At 46.7% G+C, this 17210-nt stretch overlaps 1 protein-coding gene across 3 annotated transcripts in view; it reads right to left on the reverse strand.

The window, feature by feature from the left end:
* Positions 1-17210, reverse strand: part of COL18A1 (collagen type XVIII alpha 1 chain) — a 220250-nt gene that overhangs the window by 89277 nt on the left and 113763 nt on the right. The window contains exon 1 of one of the 3 annotated variants that reach the window (XM_073646773.1): positions 4147-5393. The exons of 1 other annotated variant lie outside the window; for it this stretch is intronic. In XM_073646773.1, coding sequence (XP_073502874.1) covers positions 4147-5263 — 1117 coding nt within the window. In that variant the 5' untranslated portion in view covers positions 5264-5393. Of the gene's footprint in view, positions 1-3228; positions 4001-4146; positions 5394-17210 lie in introns of those variants that run through there. One more of the 3 variants, XM_073646774.1, reaches the window with a different exon arrangement.

Raw genomic sequence — 17210 nt, forward strand, 5'->3', positions numbered from 1 at the left:
AAGGACATATTTACCAGGATGTGGGATATATATACCTGGATGAGGTCAGAAAGGGGAACATATATACCAGGATAGGGAACATATACAGGACCGCCATCAGGGTATTACTGCCCTTACTGGCGTATGGGGCCCAGTGAGCAGAGGGGGCCCGGTTGGGCCCCCGTTCTTTTGCTCACTGAGCCCCAGCCGCAGGATTCTGCAGGTTCAGTGAACGTGGACGCACGTTCACTTTAAATCTATTGCCGTGCGGGAACCTCCCCACACGGCAATAGTTAACAGCCACCTGCCAATTACAGGCCGGTGGCTGACGTCAGCACGCACATTGCTGGCGTATGACGTCACTGTAATGCGCCAGCGATCGTGCTCCCGGTGATGGGAGAGCCCAGCACCGCTGGAGAGCGGCAAGGTAAGGAGAAACTTTTTTTTTTTTTTTTTTTTTTTTTTTTAAAGCCGCACCGTGGGGGCAGAATGTGAAACATGGGAGACATGGGGGGCAGAATGGGAGACATGGGGGGAAGAATGGGAGACATGGGGGGAAGAATGGGAGACATGGGGGGAAGAATGGTAGACATGAGGGTCAGAATGGTAGACATGAGGGTCAGAATGGAAACATAGGGGCAGAATGGGAGACGTGGGGGCAAAATGGGAGACGTGGGGGCAGAATGGGAGACGTGGGGGCAGAATGGGAGACGTGGAGGCAGAATGGGAGACATGAGGGTCAGAATGGAAACATGGGGGCAGAATGGGGGAGTTTGGGGCAGAATGGGAGACACTGGGGGCAAGATGGGAACATGGGGGGGGATGGGGGACACGGGACAGAATGTGAAACATGGAGGCAGAATGGGAGACATTGAGGACATGATGGAGAGACTTGGGGGCCAGAATGGAGACATAGGGGGCAGAATGGAGACATGGGGACAGAAAGTGAAACATGGGGGCAGAATAGGAGACATTTAGGGGCAGGATGGAAATATGAGGGCAGAATGGAGGACATTGGGGCAGAATGTGAAACATGGGGCAGAATGGAAACATGGGGGGGGCAGAATGGGGGACATTGGATGCAGGATGGAAACATGGGGCAGAATGGAAACATGGGGGCAGGATGGAGACATGGGGCAAGATGTGGGATATTACTGTAGGGGCTAATTATGGATATTATTACTGCTGTGATGTATTTTATTTTTGAGGATACTGTTTTCAGTGAGGGGGTCCTGTTACTGTGCAGGGCGGCACTATGTCGCTTTTTTTTCTTCATCTGGTGTAGTGCAGAAGTTGGGGAAATATTGGGGAATGTGCTCTGGAAGCTACTCTACATAACTGTGTTATTTTATGCAGAGATGAGCCCTGGCTGGAAGAAGTGATGGTGGAAGAGGAAAAGCAAAGATGAAAGACTTCAACTAGAGACGTTACCGGTGAGTCAGTGTGTTACCTGTACACTGACACTATACACTGTATATTATGTAGAGAGCTCCTTTGTATATTAGTACTTATGGTAATATTAGTATTGTTTTTTTATTAATGATCAGTATTGTAGTATTCGGTCACTATGTGGTGGTAATATGTCATCTGGTCATGGTGTGGCGGTATTTGTCCCTTGTATGTGGCATTATTCAGTCACTATGTGGTGGTAATATGTGATCTGGTCACGGTATGGCAGTATTTCTCCCTTGTATGTGGTATTATTTGGTCACTATGTGATGGTAATATGTGATTTGGTCATGGTGTGGCAGTATTTGTCTCTTGTATGTGGTATTATTGGTCATTTTAAAAAAGGTTATGTGACACATTCCCATAAATAAAAATATACCTAAAAGAGTATTGGCTATTATAAGAAATGTTTAATAGGTTAGAGTAGAGTAGGGCCCGGCCAGAAGACTTGTCGTGATGGCGGCTTAAAAAATCTTTTGGCCAAAACAAAAGCTGCTGGCAATATATGTGATATGGTTCGATGGGAACTGTTACGGTGTGATTGGTGAGGACATGGTGCAGAAGTGGAGTTATTCCAAGAGTGGGCGGTGGGACTGTGGAAGGTTCGAGGGATGGAGGCGGAGCTGGGGTGGAGCTTGGGCGGAGTCTCAAGGGGGTTCGAAAATTTTGCCAGTATGGGGCCCCGAAATTCCTGGTGGCAGCCCTGAACATATATACCAGGAAGAAGTCCAATATGGGGGACATTACTACGTAATGGGGGAGGAGGTGCAACTTGTATGTCCTTATTGGATTTAGAATGGCTCAAACATCTAACCAACCTTTGGGAGGAAGTCAGGTTCAAATCTTACACTGGGCCCATCGGACTCTAATTACGCCACTGATGATTGCTTTTCATGAAAACACATGTAGCAATCATACGCAAAAAAAATTAAGTGGGAATGAGCCCTAAGAGATAAGTAGAATACACATAAACCAATCTACTTTGTATCATTTTTCATATTGCTACTTAGATGCTTTGTTAATTGGTTTGACCACTTGATACAAGGCAGTTATGGAATTTTTACAGTAGGAAAAGCTGAATGGAAAAAAAGGAGGCTTATGACAGCAGTGAGAACGATAACCATCTTCAAAACACTGTCACTCCCTGTAATTACATTTCAGTTAGAGGACTTTTAGGCTACGTTCACACGCTGCATCTAAAAACAGCAACAGCCCTGTGCTGCTGCGGTTTGTCCACTGCCCGGCCGGTTGTAATGACTCCACAATTTTGCAGGTGAAACAGGTATTTTCTGGCAAGATAAACTGACTGGGCAGGAAAATAATGAAAAGACTGTGGTGGTACAGGGCTATTGTGGTTTTCAGCCGCAGCATGACTGCTGCGTGTGAACGCAGCCTTATAGGAAACCACAAAGGCCATCCAGATAAAGTCAAAATACATTTCTACACAGTGGAGCCCATTTACTAATGAAAAAGTGTAAGAAAAAGAGCATCCATTACTTGCACAGGAATTATTATGAATTCTAAACACTTTTGCTCCTCATTAGATAGTTTTGAAAAATGTATGCAACAGGGATGAGGGCTAAGAGTCAGAAAAGGATCAAGATTTATAATGTTTGCCACAATTTGGGCACAAATAGTAGGCTACAACAAGAAAAGCATCCAGCATGTATCAAGTTGCACCAATTCTTTCACACAGTTTGCCACAATGATAAGTTCGGCACATCTTCTCCCCACTTTTTGAAAGCATTAATAAATCCATCCTAGCATGATCAGCTGCCAACCTAGAACTAAGTCACTTACCTGTCCACACAGAAGAATTAGAGACGTCACCTGTGGAAAAATGAATATACACACAAGGAACCCCAGAATCCACCTCGGGGAGAGAGTCGCATGATAGAGGGAGATGTGCTCCCTGCAGAAGGTCCCAGCAGGCATCCTGTAGAACCTTACAAAAGCCCCGACATGGGACTGGGGGTGACACTAAGGAGGAGGATGGATTACACCTTGGAACCAGTAGCAAACAGAAAAACCTCTCCAGGTAATGGTGACAATGAGATTTAAGAAGCCCCTCCCAATCATGCAAAGCCGCCTGAATTTCCAGCACACTGGTATGATTCAAATGATTTGGTAGCATAAAAGTTTTAATTCCCAATTTGTGGCACAAAGGCAGGTTGTCGGGGACAGGCAAGCAATGAGCATCTGATGGAGTCAAGTTGGGTGAATGAAAAGCAGTCTCTGTGCTATTATTTCTAAAAGCTGTAGAGGTAGAAGCTTTAGTGCTGGTTAGTAAATCATGATCAGAAGAATTGACATTATGATGTCCCTCTGAATATACTACATGTGTATTAGGAGCATGAATTTGGTCAGCAGTGGCAGCTATCCCAGAATGTTTACGGAGGCCAATTCTCTCATCAGACTGATTTATATCAGCGGTATTGTTATGTATATTATTTTTCTTACGTAACTCTGACTCTGAAGAATTTATCACATAATGGGATAGGCCACTGGCAGGAGAGCTGGTTATATTCATCGGAACCGCAGTGCGCATGCTGCCCATGTGCGAGTCCAGTGGGGGAAAATGCAGTGATGATCCATCTAATTCCAAGCTGAGCAATGACTCTAATTGGTCTCCCAATTGGCTGGGTCCCGAAAGAGACTTTTTGGGTGACTGTGTAGCCTGAGACTCCAATGCTGCATACACTGGAAGAGGAGAAATACCTGGTATTGTAAGATTTCTTGCACTGATGTTGAAAGTCTGATTGCTGGAACTGGAAAGCTGACCATATGTGAGAGTCTCAGTCTTGTTCTCTTCATTCTGCCCAGAAGCAGGTGGATTAACGGTGCCCGTCTCATTTAGCTGAACACTCGGGACAGTCACATTGGTCATCTCTTGCGTAGGATCAGTAGAATTCTGAATATCATTTTCAGGTTTTTCTAACCAAACGCTCATTATGCTTTGAATATTTTTAGCAACATTCAGGATTTCAGCCCCCACACCAGCAATATTCTCCTTATCCAAGTTCTGAGTGGTTGAAGCTTCAGGCACGGTGGTGGGTTCATCCTTAGAGGTAGGGGTCGCAATCTCAATATCAAAAACAATATTGGACTCTTGCTGAATAATGCTGAATAATAACGGCTCATCTGGAGGCTTTCTGAGAGGAGATTCTGTCATTGGCTGCCGATTTTTTACAGAGTCTGTTGAGGTCTTGGTGGAAGTCTGCGTTGTTGCGGTCAAAGTGCTCGGATTTGTTCTCGCAGCTGCTTGGGTGAAGGTTACAATAGATGGAGGAGGTTTGCTCTCTGCAGGTGAAGATGCTGGAGCTGTAGGCTGTGATGATGATGAGGATGGAGGTGTGAGGTCAGGTATCAATGTAGAAAATAACCTCTGCTCTGTTGAGGTCTTGGTGGAAGCAGGCGTTTGGGTGGTCAGTGTGCTCTGATTTGTTGCAGCTTCTTGGGTGAAGGTCCCATTAGATGGAGGAGGTTTGCTCTCTGCAGATGAAGATGCTGGAGCTGTAGCCTGTGACAATGAAGAGGCTGAAGGTGTGAGGTCAGGTATCAATGTAGAAAATAACTTCTTATCTGTATCCGTAGGAAAGGGCTTCTGGTCTGTAGATGTTATTTCTTCTGGAAGGCTTTTTTCTTCAGTTGCTGATGTGTTAGATAGAAGATGAGCTTCAGATGTAGACGGAGCTGCCGGACTAGTGCTAGGAAATGTGGTAGTTGCAGTTGGCTTTGCTCCCCAACCAAACCAATTAAAAATCTGTGCTTGGGATGGTGCAGGTGAGGTCACCATCAGGATAGCCACCACGGGCCAGACCCGTGCCAGAGCCATGGCAGTCAGGCTCTGATACTTTTCAGAAACTTTTGCCCGTTCACATTGATTTGTCCTCTACAGCGTGCAAACTACACATTACCCTTCAAACAAGAAGCAGAACTAGTAGAGGTGTGGCTCCAGAAATTCTAAACCAAGCCTCCTTATCAGACGCCAGCCCTTCACCGAGTGTGGAAAAGCTGAAACAACTGCACAGATCTTTACAATTGACCTCACTCTTGACAGAAATTATGGAAGAAAAAAAAAAAGTCAACAAAGGGCATATTGTTACTTGCCAAACCATGGAGATAGTATGCATGCGAACCTAAGGAGAATCCCTGTGCTGAGCACAGATAATAGACATGAAAGAGCTGTATGTTTAGCAAAACTCCGGAAAGAAATACCCTGTTCAGAAGAACACAGTAGCAACTAGTGCACATATGGATGCTGCAAGCTACACGTGCCGGCAACTGATGTTACCAAACACACAATGCAAGTTATTAAGAGTCTGAGATTCCCAGCAGTTACAAATCTCTTCCAAATTAGAATTATGCTGGATCTAAAGTAAAAGTTAATAGTGAGTGGAGGGAGGTAACGAGCGGGTCAAAGGTCTCTTCTGCTCTGTTGCTCACAAACCTCAAGCTGTGCCCTCAGCTATTTCACGAAGGAAAGAAAGGAGAATGCATATTGGCTATTAATTGCCCAATTCACTAGTCACATTCAAGGTCTAATTTTACAACCTTCCATAAGGCCACGTTCACACATTCAGTAAAATCAGGAGTGGAACAATCAGAGGAAAAGTATAATAGAAACACGTCACCACTTCTGTATTTATCACCCACTCCTGGTTTTGGCTTACAAATACTGGTATAAAATACTGACCAAATACTCAACGTGTGAACGTGACCCAAGTATGACGATTGTAAAGGGAAAAGAATGAAACCTTTATTTTGATAGAAGAGTGAATTTTTGCATTGTATCAGTCACCTTATAGTCAGATCCAAACATTTGGCTTCCAATTCCTGTCATTCACAATATCCTTTTACAGAACTGGGCACGAAATGAGACTGTCTGAAATTCCCACAGCATTAGATAAGACTCCTGCCAGAGTTCATACTTTGTCTCTCTTTATTATTCTTTGTCAGAGTCAGTGTTACCTGCTTCCCCCTTTTGAGTTTTCTAATGAAAGTTTGGGAAAACTTGCCTATACAAGACTGGAACAAATGTTAGGAATTCCCAATGTTTGTTCTTGTTTTTAAGGCTTGACTAAAGGCCAATAAAATAAAAAAAAAAAGATGCCTAGAAAAGGTTGGCACCTGAGGATCGGTGAGATAACTTGATAGCAATAAAGCTGCATTCACACGCAGTGGTCACACTGCAGCTGAAAACCACAGCGCCCTGTGCCGCTGCCGTCTTTCCACCGTGTGCCTGCGCACTAACTTAATCATCTGCCAGACCACAGGGCTGATTGAAATGGCCCCATGATTTGGCAGGTGAAACAGCTGTTTCCTTGCAAACTAAAGTGATTGTGCAGGGAAACAATGGAGACACAGCCTAAGGCTATGTGAACATGGCATCAAGAGGATTCCAAACCGAATCAGTATGAAAAAATGTTGCAAATTGGCCCCATCGCTGTGCACATGTTCCATCTAATGTCACTTCTTTTAATTGCTTTAATGTTTGGAAATCCTGAAGCAGTTAAAAGAAGTGACATGCCCATTCTTTGGACATGTGAAGATGAACACGTTTTTGGTCCAAATGCAAGCCGACAAAGCATCAGATCACACTATGATCAAAGTTAGTGTATGGGGTCGTGCACATGTCAAATATTTTCCTCGAAAAAAATCGTTGCATGCCAGAGTATGATCCGATATTGACTTGTATGGCCGAGTGCAATCCGAATGAGTTGGTGGAAAACATTGGATTGCACTCTGATGACATCTGAGTGTAGTCCGATTTCCGCACACTGACAGAATGGAGAAGATGGAGAAATTTAGTTCTCCATCTTTTCATCCGAGAGAATCGGATCACACTATATTGAAACTTGGATCAAACACTGATCAGCGTGTCATTTCCTTAATTGTCCCGATTTTCTCAGATGAGAGAATCTACGGCTGAATGCATCCGCCCTATGGGTGACTTCTGTTGCTCTATACTTCACATGTATACAGTATGAAATAAAGACCGCCGTTGGTGGAGCCACCACAAGAACGGCAGCGAAGTTGCATTAAAAAATGACATCTGATGTTTTCCTGAAGCTGCTTTGCCTAGGATGACTTGACAGCTGCGCTGGTGTATAATTTACGCCATGTGCATATAGCCTAAAAGAAGCATTGCAGGATGCATTTCATATATGACTGTTAGCCTACTATCTAAGGGTGGGGAGAAGTCTGTAGGAACAAGCTTTTTTTTTTATTTACCCAAAAAATTTGATCAACATTGCAACTCTCGCCCCCCACCAGAAATAGTGACACTAGGGCTGTATGTGGCACTGCTGCTCAGCCTCATTAAAGGGAATCTGTCACCCCCTGGCACTTATCTGACTTCTAATGTGGGCATACATCAGAAGCATCAGAAACTTGACTGAATAAAAAGACATTTCACAGCAACAAGACCTCTAATATGAGGCATATGTGGCGCCCCTGAGGGTTCGGTCACCACAGAGGTATTGCATCTCATCCAGAGGTGTGGTATCTCTCTCTCAGGTAAGGAAGGAGTATGGCTCAGGACCCTAACACTACATCCACTACACCACATTTCCGGGGGACAGGGTGAGATTGCTCCTACGGGAGAGGACAGTCCCTGATCCCTGGCTGGAGTGGGGGGGAACCACTTAGAGAGGGGGAACTGAGTAGTGGATGGGTGGAGGACGTAGATCCTGGGAGCACTGGAGTAGGAGTATAAAACAGTACTCCATCTTAGTTTAGGGAGTTCAGTCGGAGGAGTAGTGAAAAGGAGACTGGGGGCAGAGGCTCCGCACGAGCTCTGCTCCACAGGCAGGCCTAGTTAGGAGGCCTGAGCCTGAAAGGAGGGAAGAGAGGAAAGAGGGAGCAGGAAGGCTCCAGGATGAGAGGAGAAGGGACCCTAGGGGTACGGGCCGTGCAGCAAGCCACCCGTACGCCCGCCGCTACCGGGAGGTAGAGGGGTCAGGCCAGAGAAGGGGAACTGGGTCCCCCAACCAGCAGAGACTACAGGGCTCAACTGGGAACCGGAGGCTGCAGGACTTTAAGTACAGCAGGCCGTCCACACCAGCCACTAGGAAAGTAGCCACATAGGGCCCAGGGGACGGAACATACGTCGCCCGCTAAGGCCCGAGGACACTGGACAGAGGTTTCGCTAGGTGTGAGGTACAAGGAAAGAGGCCAGAGAGGAAACACAGGAGCGGGTCCTGATAAATACTCTGGAGATATCTGAGGGTCGTCCGAGACCCTCACTGCGTGAACATAGGACGCCGTGGGCCTTGCACTGGCGCCTGGAACTGGAACTGCTATAATCGTGAGTAAAGACCCTGGGACTGCACCATCTTGTCTCTGTGTTCCTTGCGGCGCCAGCACTCACAGCACTAGAACGCCCGGCACTATCACCACCATCATCTATGCACGCTGCCCTGAAGCTCCACTCATCCTGTGGGGAGTCACATCACCTTGCTGCGCACACCATCAGCTTCAGTGGACGGCTCCGCAGCGGCGGTTCCCAATAACCGCATCCCACAGGTGGCGTAGTCGGACTATATATAACAGAGACACATAGACTACCCTGGTTTGACCGCCCTGGGTCACGGACCGGGTCACTGCCATGGTGACTACAACCCCCAGCATCTACAGGCCCGGCTCCGGGTATCCCCACGGCCCAGGGGGCGCGTCACATACAGGTAAACATAGATTTACATTTCTATCACCTGTATGCCCATATAAGAGGTCTGATAAGTGCCAGGGGGTAACAGATCCCCTTTAATGATTTATTGCAAAAAGTGCATTGATTATTACATAGTAACATAGGTTTAATAAAGACCTAGGTCAATCAAGTTCAACCTTCCTACCCCAATTGCACCAATCGCTTAAACTGAGGTCTGGTCCGGGGTTGTGCAGGATCATCACAATCCTGGACCAGACCTCTCTTAGTCACAGGTAGTGATGAGCGAGCACTAAAATGCTCGGGTGCTCAAAGCTCGGGTCGAGCACATTGGAATACTCGGGTGCTCGACCCGAGCAACGAGCCTAATGTAAGTCTATGGGAAACTCGAGCATTTTTCTGGCAGTCCCCCCTGGTGGTCAGCAGAAGGTCAAAAATTGCCCAAATTGATGGGAACAGTGCTCAATTAAACATCAGGCAGGCAGAATATATAGGCAGACAGGCAGGCAGGGTATATAGGAGGGTGCATGAAAAACATAGCAGAGCACTTGGAACACACTAAGGCCCTCCGATTTTCATGCACCCGTCTCTTTAAAAAAGCTGGTCGGCAATTCATCAGCGGCATACACAGGTAATTTAGAACAGAAAGAATAAAGCATCACACATAGATTAGATAGATAGAAACATGTCAGTCACATATATAATAAGTACAGTGACAGTGTTGGTTACTGTACTTGTCATTTAGTGTTAAAATAAAGAATTAAAAAAAAAATTGGTGTGGGATCACCCGTAATTTTAGTCTCTAGCGGAGGTTAAGCAGACGGCTGGGGCAGATGTTTGAAGCCTGGGAAGGGGTAATACCCACGGAGCTTCCCAGGCTACTAATATCAGCCCCCAGCTGAATACCTAGCCTTTACTAGCTATTAAAATGGGGGACCCCCCAAAAAAATGACGTGGGGTCCCCCTATTTTAATAGCTAGCAAAGGCTAGGCAGACAGCTGGGGGCTGATATTAATAGCCCAGGAAGGGTGCCATGAATATTGGCCCCCTCCCAGGCTAGAAACACCAGCCCTCAGCTGCCCCAGAAATGGCGCATCCATAGGATGTGCCAATTCTGGCACTTAGCCTCGCTCTTCCCACTGCCCTGTAGCGGTGGCAGTGGGGTAATAGGGCTGGGGTTGATGTCAGCTTATAATGCCAGCTGACATCAAGCCCAGGTTAGTAATGGAGAGGCATCTATAAGACACCCCCATTACTAACCCCATAGTGAAAGTTAAAAAAAAACACCAACACCCAGAATAAAGTCCTTTAATGGAAATAAACACACATTCCTTTAATGTTCTAAATTAAACTCTACTTACCGTATCACCCATTCCAGCTGAAGCCAATGTCTTCTGCAATAAAAGTAAAATAATAAACCATCCTCATCCTTACCTTTCTATGGTTCCCAGGACGGCTTCAGCTCTGCTACATTGACATGACAGGCTGGATCGCAGCAGAATGCTGCCATCCAGCTTGCCATGCTGCAGACACTGAGAAGCTCCTCAGTGCCTCACTGTGACGGCATCCAGATGAGCAGAGTTCATGTCCAATTAACTCAGCTCACCTCATGCACGTCACTGACAGCGTGGGAGAATTCTCCTGCTCATGCGGTGCCGGCAAATGACGTCACGGCTTGAGCAGGGGAATTCTCCCACGCTGGGATGGCATTGAGATGGCAGGCTGGATGGTAGCAGAATGCTGCCATCCAGCTTGTCATCCTTCAGAGACACTGCGGAGGATGACACATGGCACCCTTCCTGGGCTATTAATATCAGCCCCCAGCTGTCTGCCTAGCCTTTGCTAGCTATTAAAATAGGGGGACCCCACGTCATTTTTTTTGGGGTCCCCCATTTTAATAGCCAGTAAAGGCTAGGTATTCAGCTGGGGGCTGATATTAGTAGCCTGGGAAGCTCCGTGGGTATTACCCCCTTCCCAGGCTTCAAACATCTGCCCCAGCCGTCTGCTTAACCTCCGCTAGAGCCTAAAATTACGTGGAACCCCACGCCAATTTTTTTTTTAATAAATCCTTTATTTTAACACTAAATGACAAGTACAGTAACCAACACTGTGACTGTACTTATTATATATGTGACTAACATGTTTCTATCTATCTAATCTATGTGTGATGCTCTATTCTTTCTGTTCTAAATTGTCGGGTACCGATGTATGCCGCTGATGAATTGCTGGCTTTTCATGTTTCACTGTGAGCACTGTTCCCATCGATTTGGGCAATCACTGTAATGCCACAACCACCATGGCTGTGGCATTACAGTGAGTGGCAGACAATCCCTGCATGATTGGCGCTCTAAAGAGCGCCAAACATGCAGGACGGGGACCCGAGCTCCCGCCCGAGCATCGCGCAAGTACTCGGCGAGCTCCAAGCATCTCGAGTACTGAGATGCTCGGGCGAGTACCGAGCAGTGGCGAGCATGCTCGCTCATCACTAGTCACAGGGCAATAAAACTTTCACACTCCTTATCTATGAACTGCTAAAATATTTACAGCCAGAACTGATTATCTCTCTCCCATAGTAATAGCTCTGCTTTACGTCACCTGTCTCATCTATTGCATTATTTCTGTGTCCTATTGTGTATAAATATGTGACTGTTCAGATTTTGTGTTATACTATGCTTGCTGAAGAGACCTGAGTAGTCTCGAAATCTTGCAACTTGTTTCCATCTTTTCAGTTAGCCATTAAAAGGTATCAACCACTGAGGATTCTCAAAACTAAATATTTTACAGTTTATAGACCATTCTTTGCATGTGATTGGCCATATTGTCCTCAATATTTTAGATCTTGACTAATTTTTAATAATAGCTTGCAACTTTTTCAGACAAGCATGAGGAGGTACTAAAACTTGGCAAACATTTTGAAGCTAGTTTGTGTTCAGTTATACACTTAAAGGTGTTGTTCACTACTAGGACAACCCCTTCTTGAACTAAATGTTTGGCCCCAATAAAATAAAAAAGCCTATACTAACCCCCCGTTCCAGCGGTGTCAGCACTCTCGGTCCCGAAGCCCCCATGCAGTTGTTGTGACACGTGACCACGGCGCCCAATCAGCGCTGGCGTCGCTGTCTCCGCCTTCAGACGAATCAAACAGGAAGAGGAAGTCTGGGCTGCAGCTGCTCTCTGATTTGCTCTTCGTGTTCAGTTACACAAGAGGCAGGGACAGCTCTGATTGGGCACCAGGGTCACATGTCACAAGGACAGCATGGGAGCCCTGGAGAGAGCGAGTTCAGACACTGCGGGAACAGTGCCGGCATGGGAGGTGAGTATAAGCTTCTTTACTTTATCGGGGCTAAGCGTGGGGCATGACTAGGAGTTGTCCAAAGAGTGGACAACTTCTTTAAGAGACAAGAGCAAGTAATAAAGGCTGGGTAGAATGATGCAGAATATGTTGGTGCTATTTAAAGGGGTTGCCCACTACCCCTTTACCCTTTATTTTACTACGATAAAATAAAAAAAGCCTATACTCACCTCCCATGCCAGCGGCGTTCCAGTGGTGTCAACACCGGTGCGGTTGTTGTGACACGTGGTGCCCGGCGCCTAATCAGCGCTGGTGTCACTGTCCCCACCTTCGGACAAATCGAACATGAAGAAAGTCTGGGCTACAGCTGATCTGACTTCTTCATGTTCAATTCGACAGGAGGTGGGGACAGTGACACCAGCGATTGGGCGCTGGGGTCACATGTCACAACAACAGCACGGGAAATCCGGGTAGAGTGAGTGCCGACACCGCGGGAACGGTTCCAGCACGAGAGGGAAGTTTAAGCTTTTCTATGTTATCGGGACCAAGCGTGGGGCATGAGAAGGGGTTGTCCAAGTAGTGGACAACTTCTTTTATGAACATGCACACTATTATGCCAGTACACGTCATAACTTAAAGGGGTTGCATAAATACACAGTTTCCCTTCCTCCCGACTTCCAGCATACTGTTGGTGATGCACTCCTGCTTTATCAGTGGCACCGTTATGTCGCCAGTCTAATCTGTGCACTCTCTGATGCTGCAAGCAGAGACAGCTTTACCTCTGCAGCATCAGAGGAGCACAATGGCAATGAAGTTGATCCACCCAGCTTCAAAGAAGTACCGTCAAGCTTTACGGAAAACAGCTTGTAAGCGCTTTGCTCCTTGCCTAAGAAACTGGCCACTTCTGATAGACTGCAGTGGTGTTCTGTAACTTAATTTACTTGTTACTAAAAATATTACTGTTTACAGATTTTTTTTGTCCAAGTTGCTAATCTTTACAAGCATTTTGCAATTTTACCCATTTATGGCAATAAGAATAACCCTATAACTTATCAACTGCATGTAAATGGCAAGCGGTGTAGATTTTTATGGTTCACATTACCAATATGATATTAAAGGGGTTGTCCGGGACTTTAGCATTGATGGGCCTACCCTTATCAATGTCTGATCGGTGGGGGTGCGACATCCGGCACCCCCACCGATCAGCTGTCCGGCGGCCGGATCTACACAGTTACGGAGCTGCATAGCACAGCTCCATTGAATATATAGTGGCTGCAGCTGGGTACTGCAGATCTGCCACATATTTAAATTAATAGGGACGGATGTGCAGTACCTGGTCGCGGCTATGCAGTACCCGGCAGCGGCTATTATTCCATCCACTGTGCTGTGCAGCTCTGTAACTGGGCAAAGCCGATGACACCAGGAACAGCTGATCGGCGGGGTGCTGGGTGTTGCGCCCTCACCATTCAGACATTGATGATCTATCCTAAAGATAGGCCATCAATGTTAAAGTCCCGGACAACCCCTCGAAATGGTGTGATGACCCCATTAACACTTTTCTGCCTTTTCACATTTGAATTGCAAATATCCAATAGGTTAACATTATTGATCAGGCAGAAAAAAAAAAACCTACATTTCATTGTGCAGCCCTTCCATAAAGCACACAGTATATAAAGAACTTCCATACACAGATTACGTGTTATGACTGGTAACGTGCTTAATAATTACAGCCCCATCAGGATATGTGATATGATGGCAAAACCTTAATACGGAAGAAACTGAACAATAGGGAAGGTGTAAGAAAAAGGAAACAGGAAAACAATTTATATATTACTTTACAAAAAGTGGTTTGAATGTATTCGCGTTGCGTTATCCTTAGAGGAACTGAAAGCGGATATCCTCAGCACAGGCCGATTGCTGCATTAGTGCGGTCAGAAGAACTTTATGATCGTGGCATGCAGTCACTTAGGACATGGGTATCCCCACTGTTAAGGCTGAAAGAGCAACTGGGAAACAGGATTCTGACAAATCCCACATGCCGCAACGGCTGAGACCCATTTCAGAATCAGCAATTCCTCTGGGCACTAAGAGATTCAAGTTTCATGGGAAAATAAACCACAAAGAAAATTATCCAGATGCTTTGGCAACTCCCAACATAACAGACACAGATTGCCCCATTGTCACTGTAGCCTGTAATTGAAATTCCCAAGTTTTTACAAGTTCCCAGCTGACATTACTGGAGCAAAGAGCAGAGAAATGTCAGGATGTGTATAGACATTCGGATAAACCCTGGTTTCCAATAATTCATGTTTATCTTACATCTAGATTAGGATATTTTACTACTGACGCGTCCAAGAGAACAAGAAAAACTCAGCTGGGTGTCAGCTATCGAACTATAGATTGAGAAATAGGTTTAATCCGTAACATGGGACATTTTAAGTGATATATAATAAATGAACAGATCTGTGGGCTTATAGTTGTAGCTTTGATACTGTATACAATGCGGAAAGATAATGTTTGAAAGTCTGATATTTCTATAAAGCACGATCAAGAGAGGAAAGAAATGGCTGCTTCTCTTTACAGCCTTGCATTGCATTGGCACACATACAATTAAACCGACACCTGTGGATTTCCCACCCACAGTGGATCAGTCACAAGGAATGTCTATTTCAAGTGAACTGGTCTCCTCCAAAATACTCTCTAATCTCCAGCATGCATGTCATACAGCAATAGGAGCTCTGCAAATCAATGTACAGTGTTGGGGAAAAAAAAGATTTAAAATGTTATATTATTTCAACCCCTTACTTTTAGGCATAGAAAACCTGTGGGTGATCCTTATCAGTGATTGTCAGCACTCTCAGAGGGCGTACTATCAATCAGAGTGGAACCACCCACTTAAAAAAAACAACGATCAGTCTAAGGCCGGGGTTACAGCGTATAAGACGGCCGAGTGCTATGCAATAAAACATTGCATAGCACTCGGCCCGGTGTTATTCTAGCTCAGATCAGCAATTATTTTCTCAAGCCGATTCGGCATGAGAGAACAATCGCAGCGTGCTACGATTGGCAGCGAAACCCAGCTCACACACCCATACAAGTCTATGGGTGTGTGCAAAACATCGACTGCACTCGAATGTCATCCCAGTGCAATCCGATATACGCCGAGACAAGCAATGGAGGAGATGGATAAATTACTTTCTCTGTCTCCTCCGCACTTACGCTGTGATTCTCTCATTTGAGAGGATCGCAGTACAGAGCAGACACTTGGCTCTCGCTCACATCAGAGCTGGAGCCAAGTGTCATTAGCATATCGCATCTGATGTTTTGCACATCAGATGCTATATACTCATATGATTCCAGCCTAATATACAATCTTCAACATTAACATTGCAACACCAAGAAGGAAAAGTCGTGGAATTATGGAAATCACAGGATGGATAGCCATGTTACTGTTATGCAAACAAAGAAAAAATAGAAACAATATTTTCAAAACATCATCGATTTATTCAGTATCTGAAATCAGTGCCACATGTAGAAATGCCCGTGTGACACCCCAGGGGTCTGGTTGTCACAGTGATAGAGATATTACGTCTGAGAGCAGGTGGGAGGTCCTTTGGTCAGGGATCCTGTGCATGCCACACCTCCTGCCCAGCCTTGGGAGGGGAAGAACTTCCCCTGTATAAACCCGGGGCTGAGGCAGAGTGATTGAGTCCAGGAAGAGCAGAGACAAGAGCAGCGTAGGAAGCAGCAGAGTCACAAGGAGTCAGGGGCTGGCAGCTAAAGAGCTCGCCCTGACTAAGAAGATTCTTTACCGGACCCGGAGTCCGAGGCTGTGGGGACTAACTTCTACCCAGCAGCAGAATCCGTCAGGCAGGGGATTTCAGGTCCCCTGGCCCAGAAGCCCGAAGGCCCCGAGTCACCGGCCATACGGGTGAGCACCACACGGTACACTCAGGGACGTGGGCTACTTACATCAGCTTCTAGCAAGGTAGCCAGAAGAGTACAGTCAGCTTGGGAGGCCTACAACTACGCCTGGCCAGGGGAGATCCCATCTGCTCAAGGACTGACCAGGCCCCGTTCGCTAGCAAGTACTCCGGGAGGGTCTATCGTTGTTATCAGTAAAGACCCTGAACGCTACCATACCGTCTCTGAGTGGTTCCTGCTACCCCCATCATCCACGTCGGCTGCCCTGAGGCCATACCCCTCCCGTTGGGGGTTATACTATCACGCTGCACCATCCTTCCACCGGCCTCAGCGGTCTGCCCTGCAGCAGCAGCCCCCTGGCTGCATTCAACGGGTGGCGTAGTCATCAACCGTTTTCTACCGCTAACAGACTGCCGTCCAGTTTGACTCCCTGGGCACGGACCGGGTCACCGCCACGAGACTACAACCCTAAACAGATCCGGCTCCGGGTAAGCTCCCGCGTGCGCAACGCAGCGCGACACAGGCCCAGGGGCGCGTCAACTTTGGCGTAGTCGGCAGGATCACGTGCCCGCAACCACCGGGTACTGCGTGCCTGAAAAGCAAAGACTGTTCAAACTTACCAGTGGTGAAGATTCCCGCCATCCGGCGCCATCTTCAGCCTTCTTCCCGCCATCGGTGAAGTTTCCCGCCATCCGGCGCCATCTTCAGCCTTCTTCCCGCCATCCGTGGAGTTTTCCCGCCATTGGACGCCATCTTGAGGACGCCGCGCGGGAAGAAGAGGGGCGTGGACTCCGAAAGCGCGCGAGAACTGAAGCCCCGCCTCACGTCCGGACGTTGCGTAAGGTCCTGGAAGGAGCCCAGCAGACGCCGACGTCACAGGAGCGCGACGGAAGGTCCTCA

The sequence above is a fragment of the Phyllobates terribilis genome, unplaced genomic scaffold (assembly GCF_046119375.1).
Source record: "Phyllobates terribilis strain yellow unplaced genomic scaffold, ASM4611937v1 Scaffold_9__5_contigs__length_417890890, whole genome shotgun sequence".
NCBI classification, from domain to species: Eukaryota; Metazoa; Chordata; class Amphibia; order Anura; family Dendrobatidae; genus Phyllobates; species Phyllobates terribilis.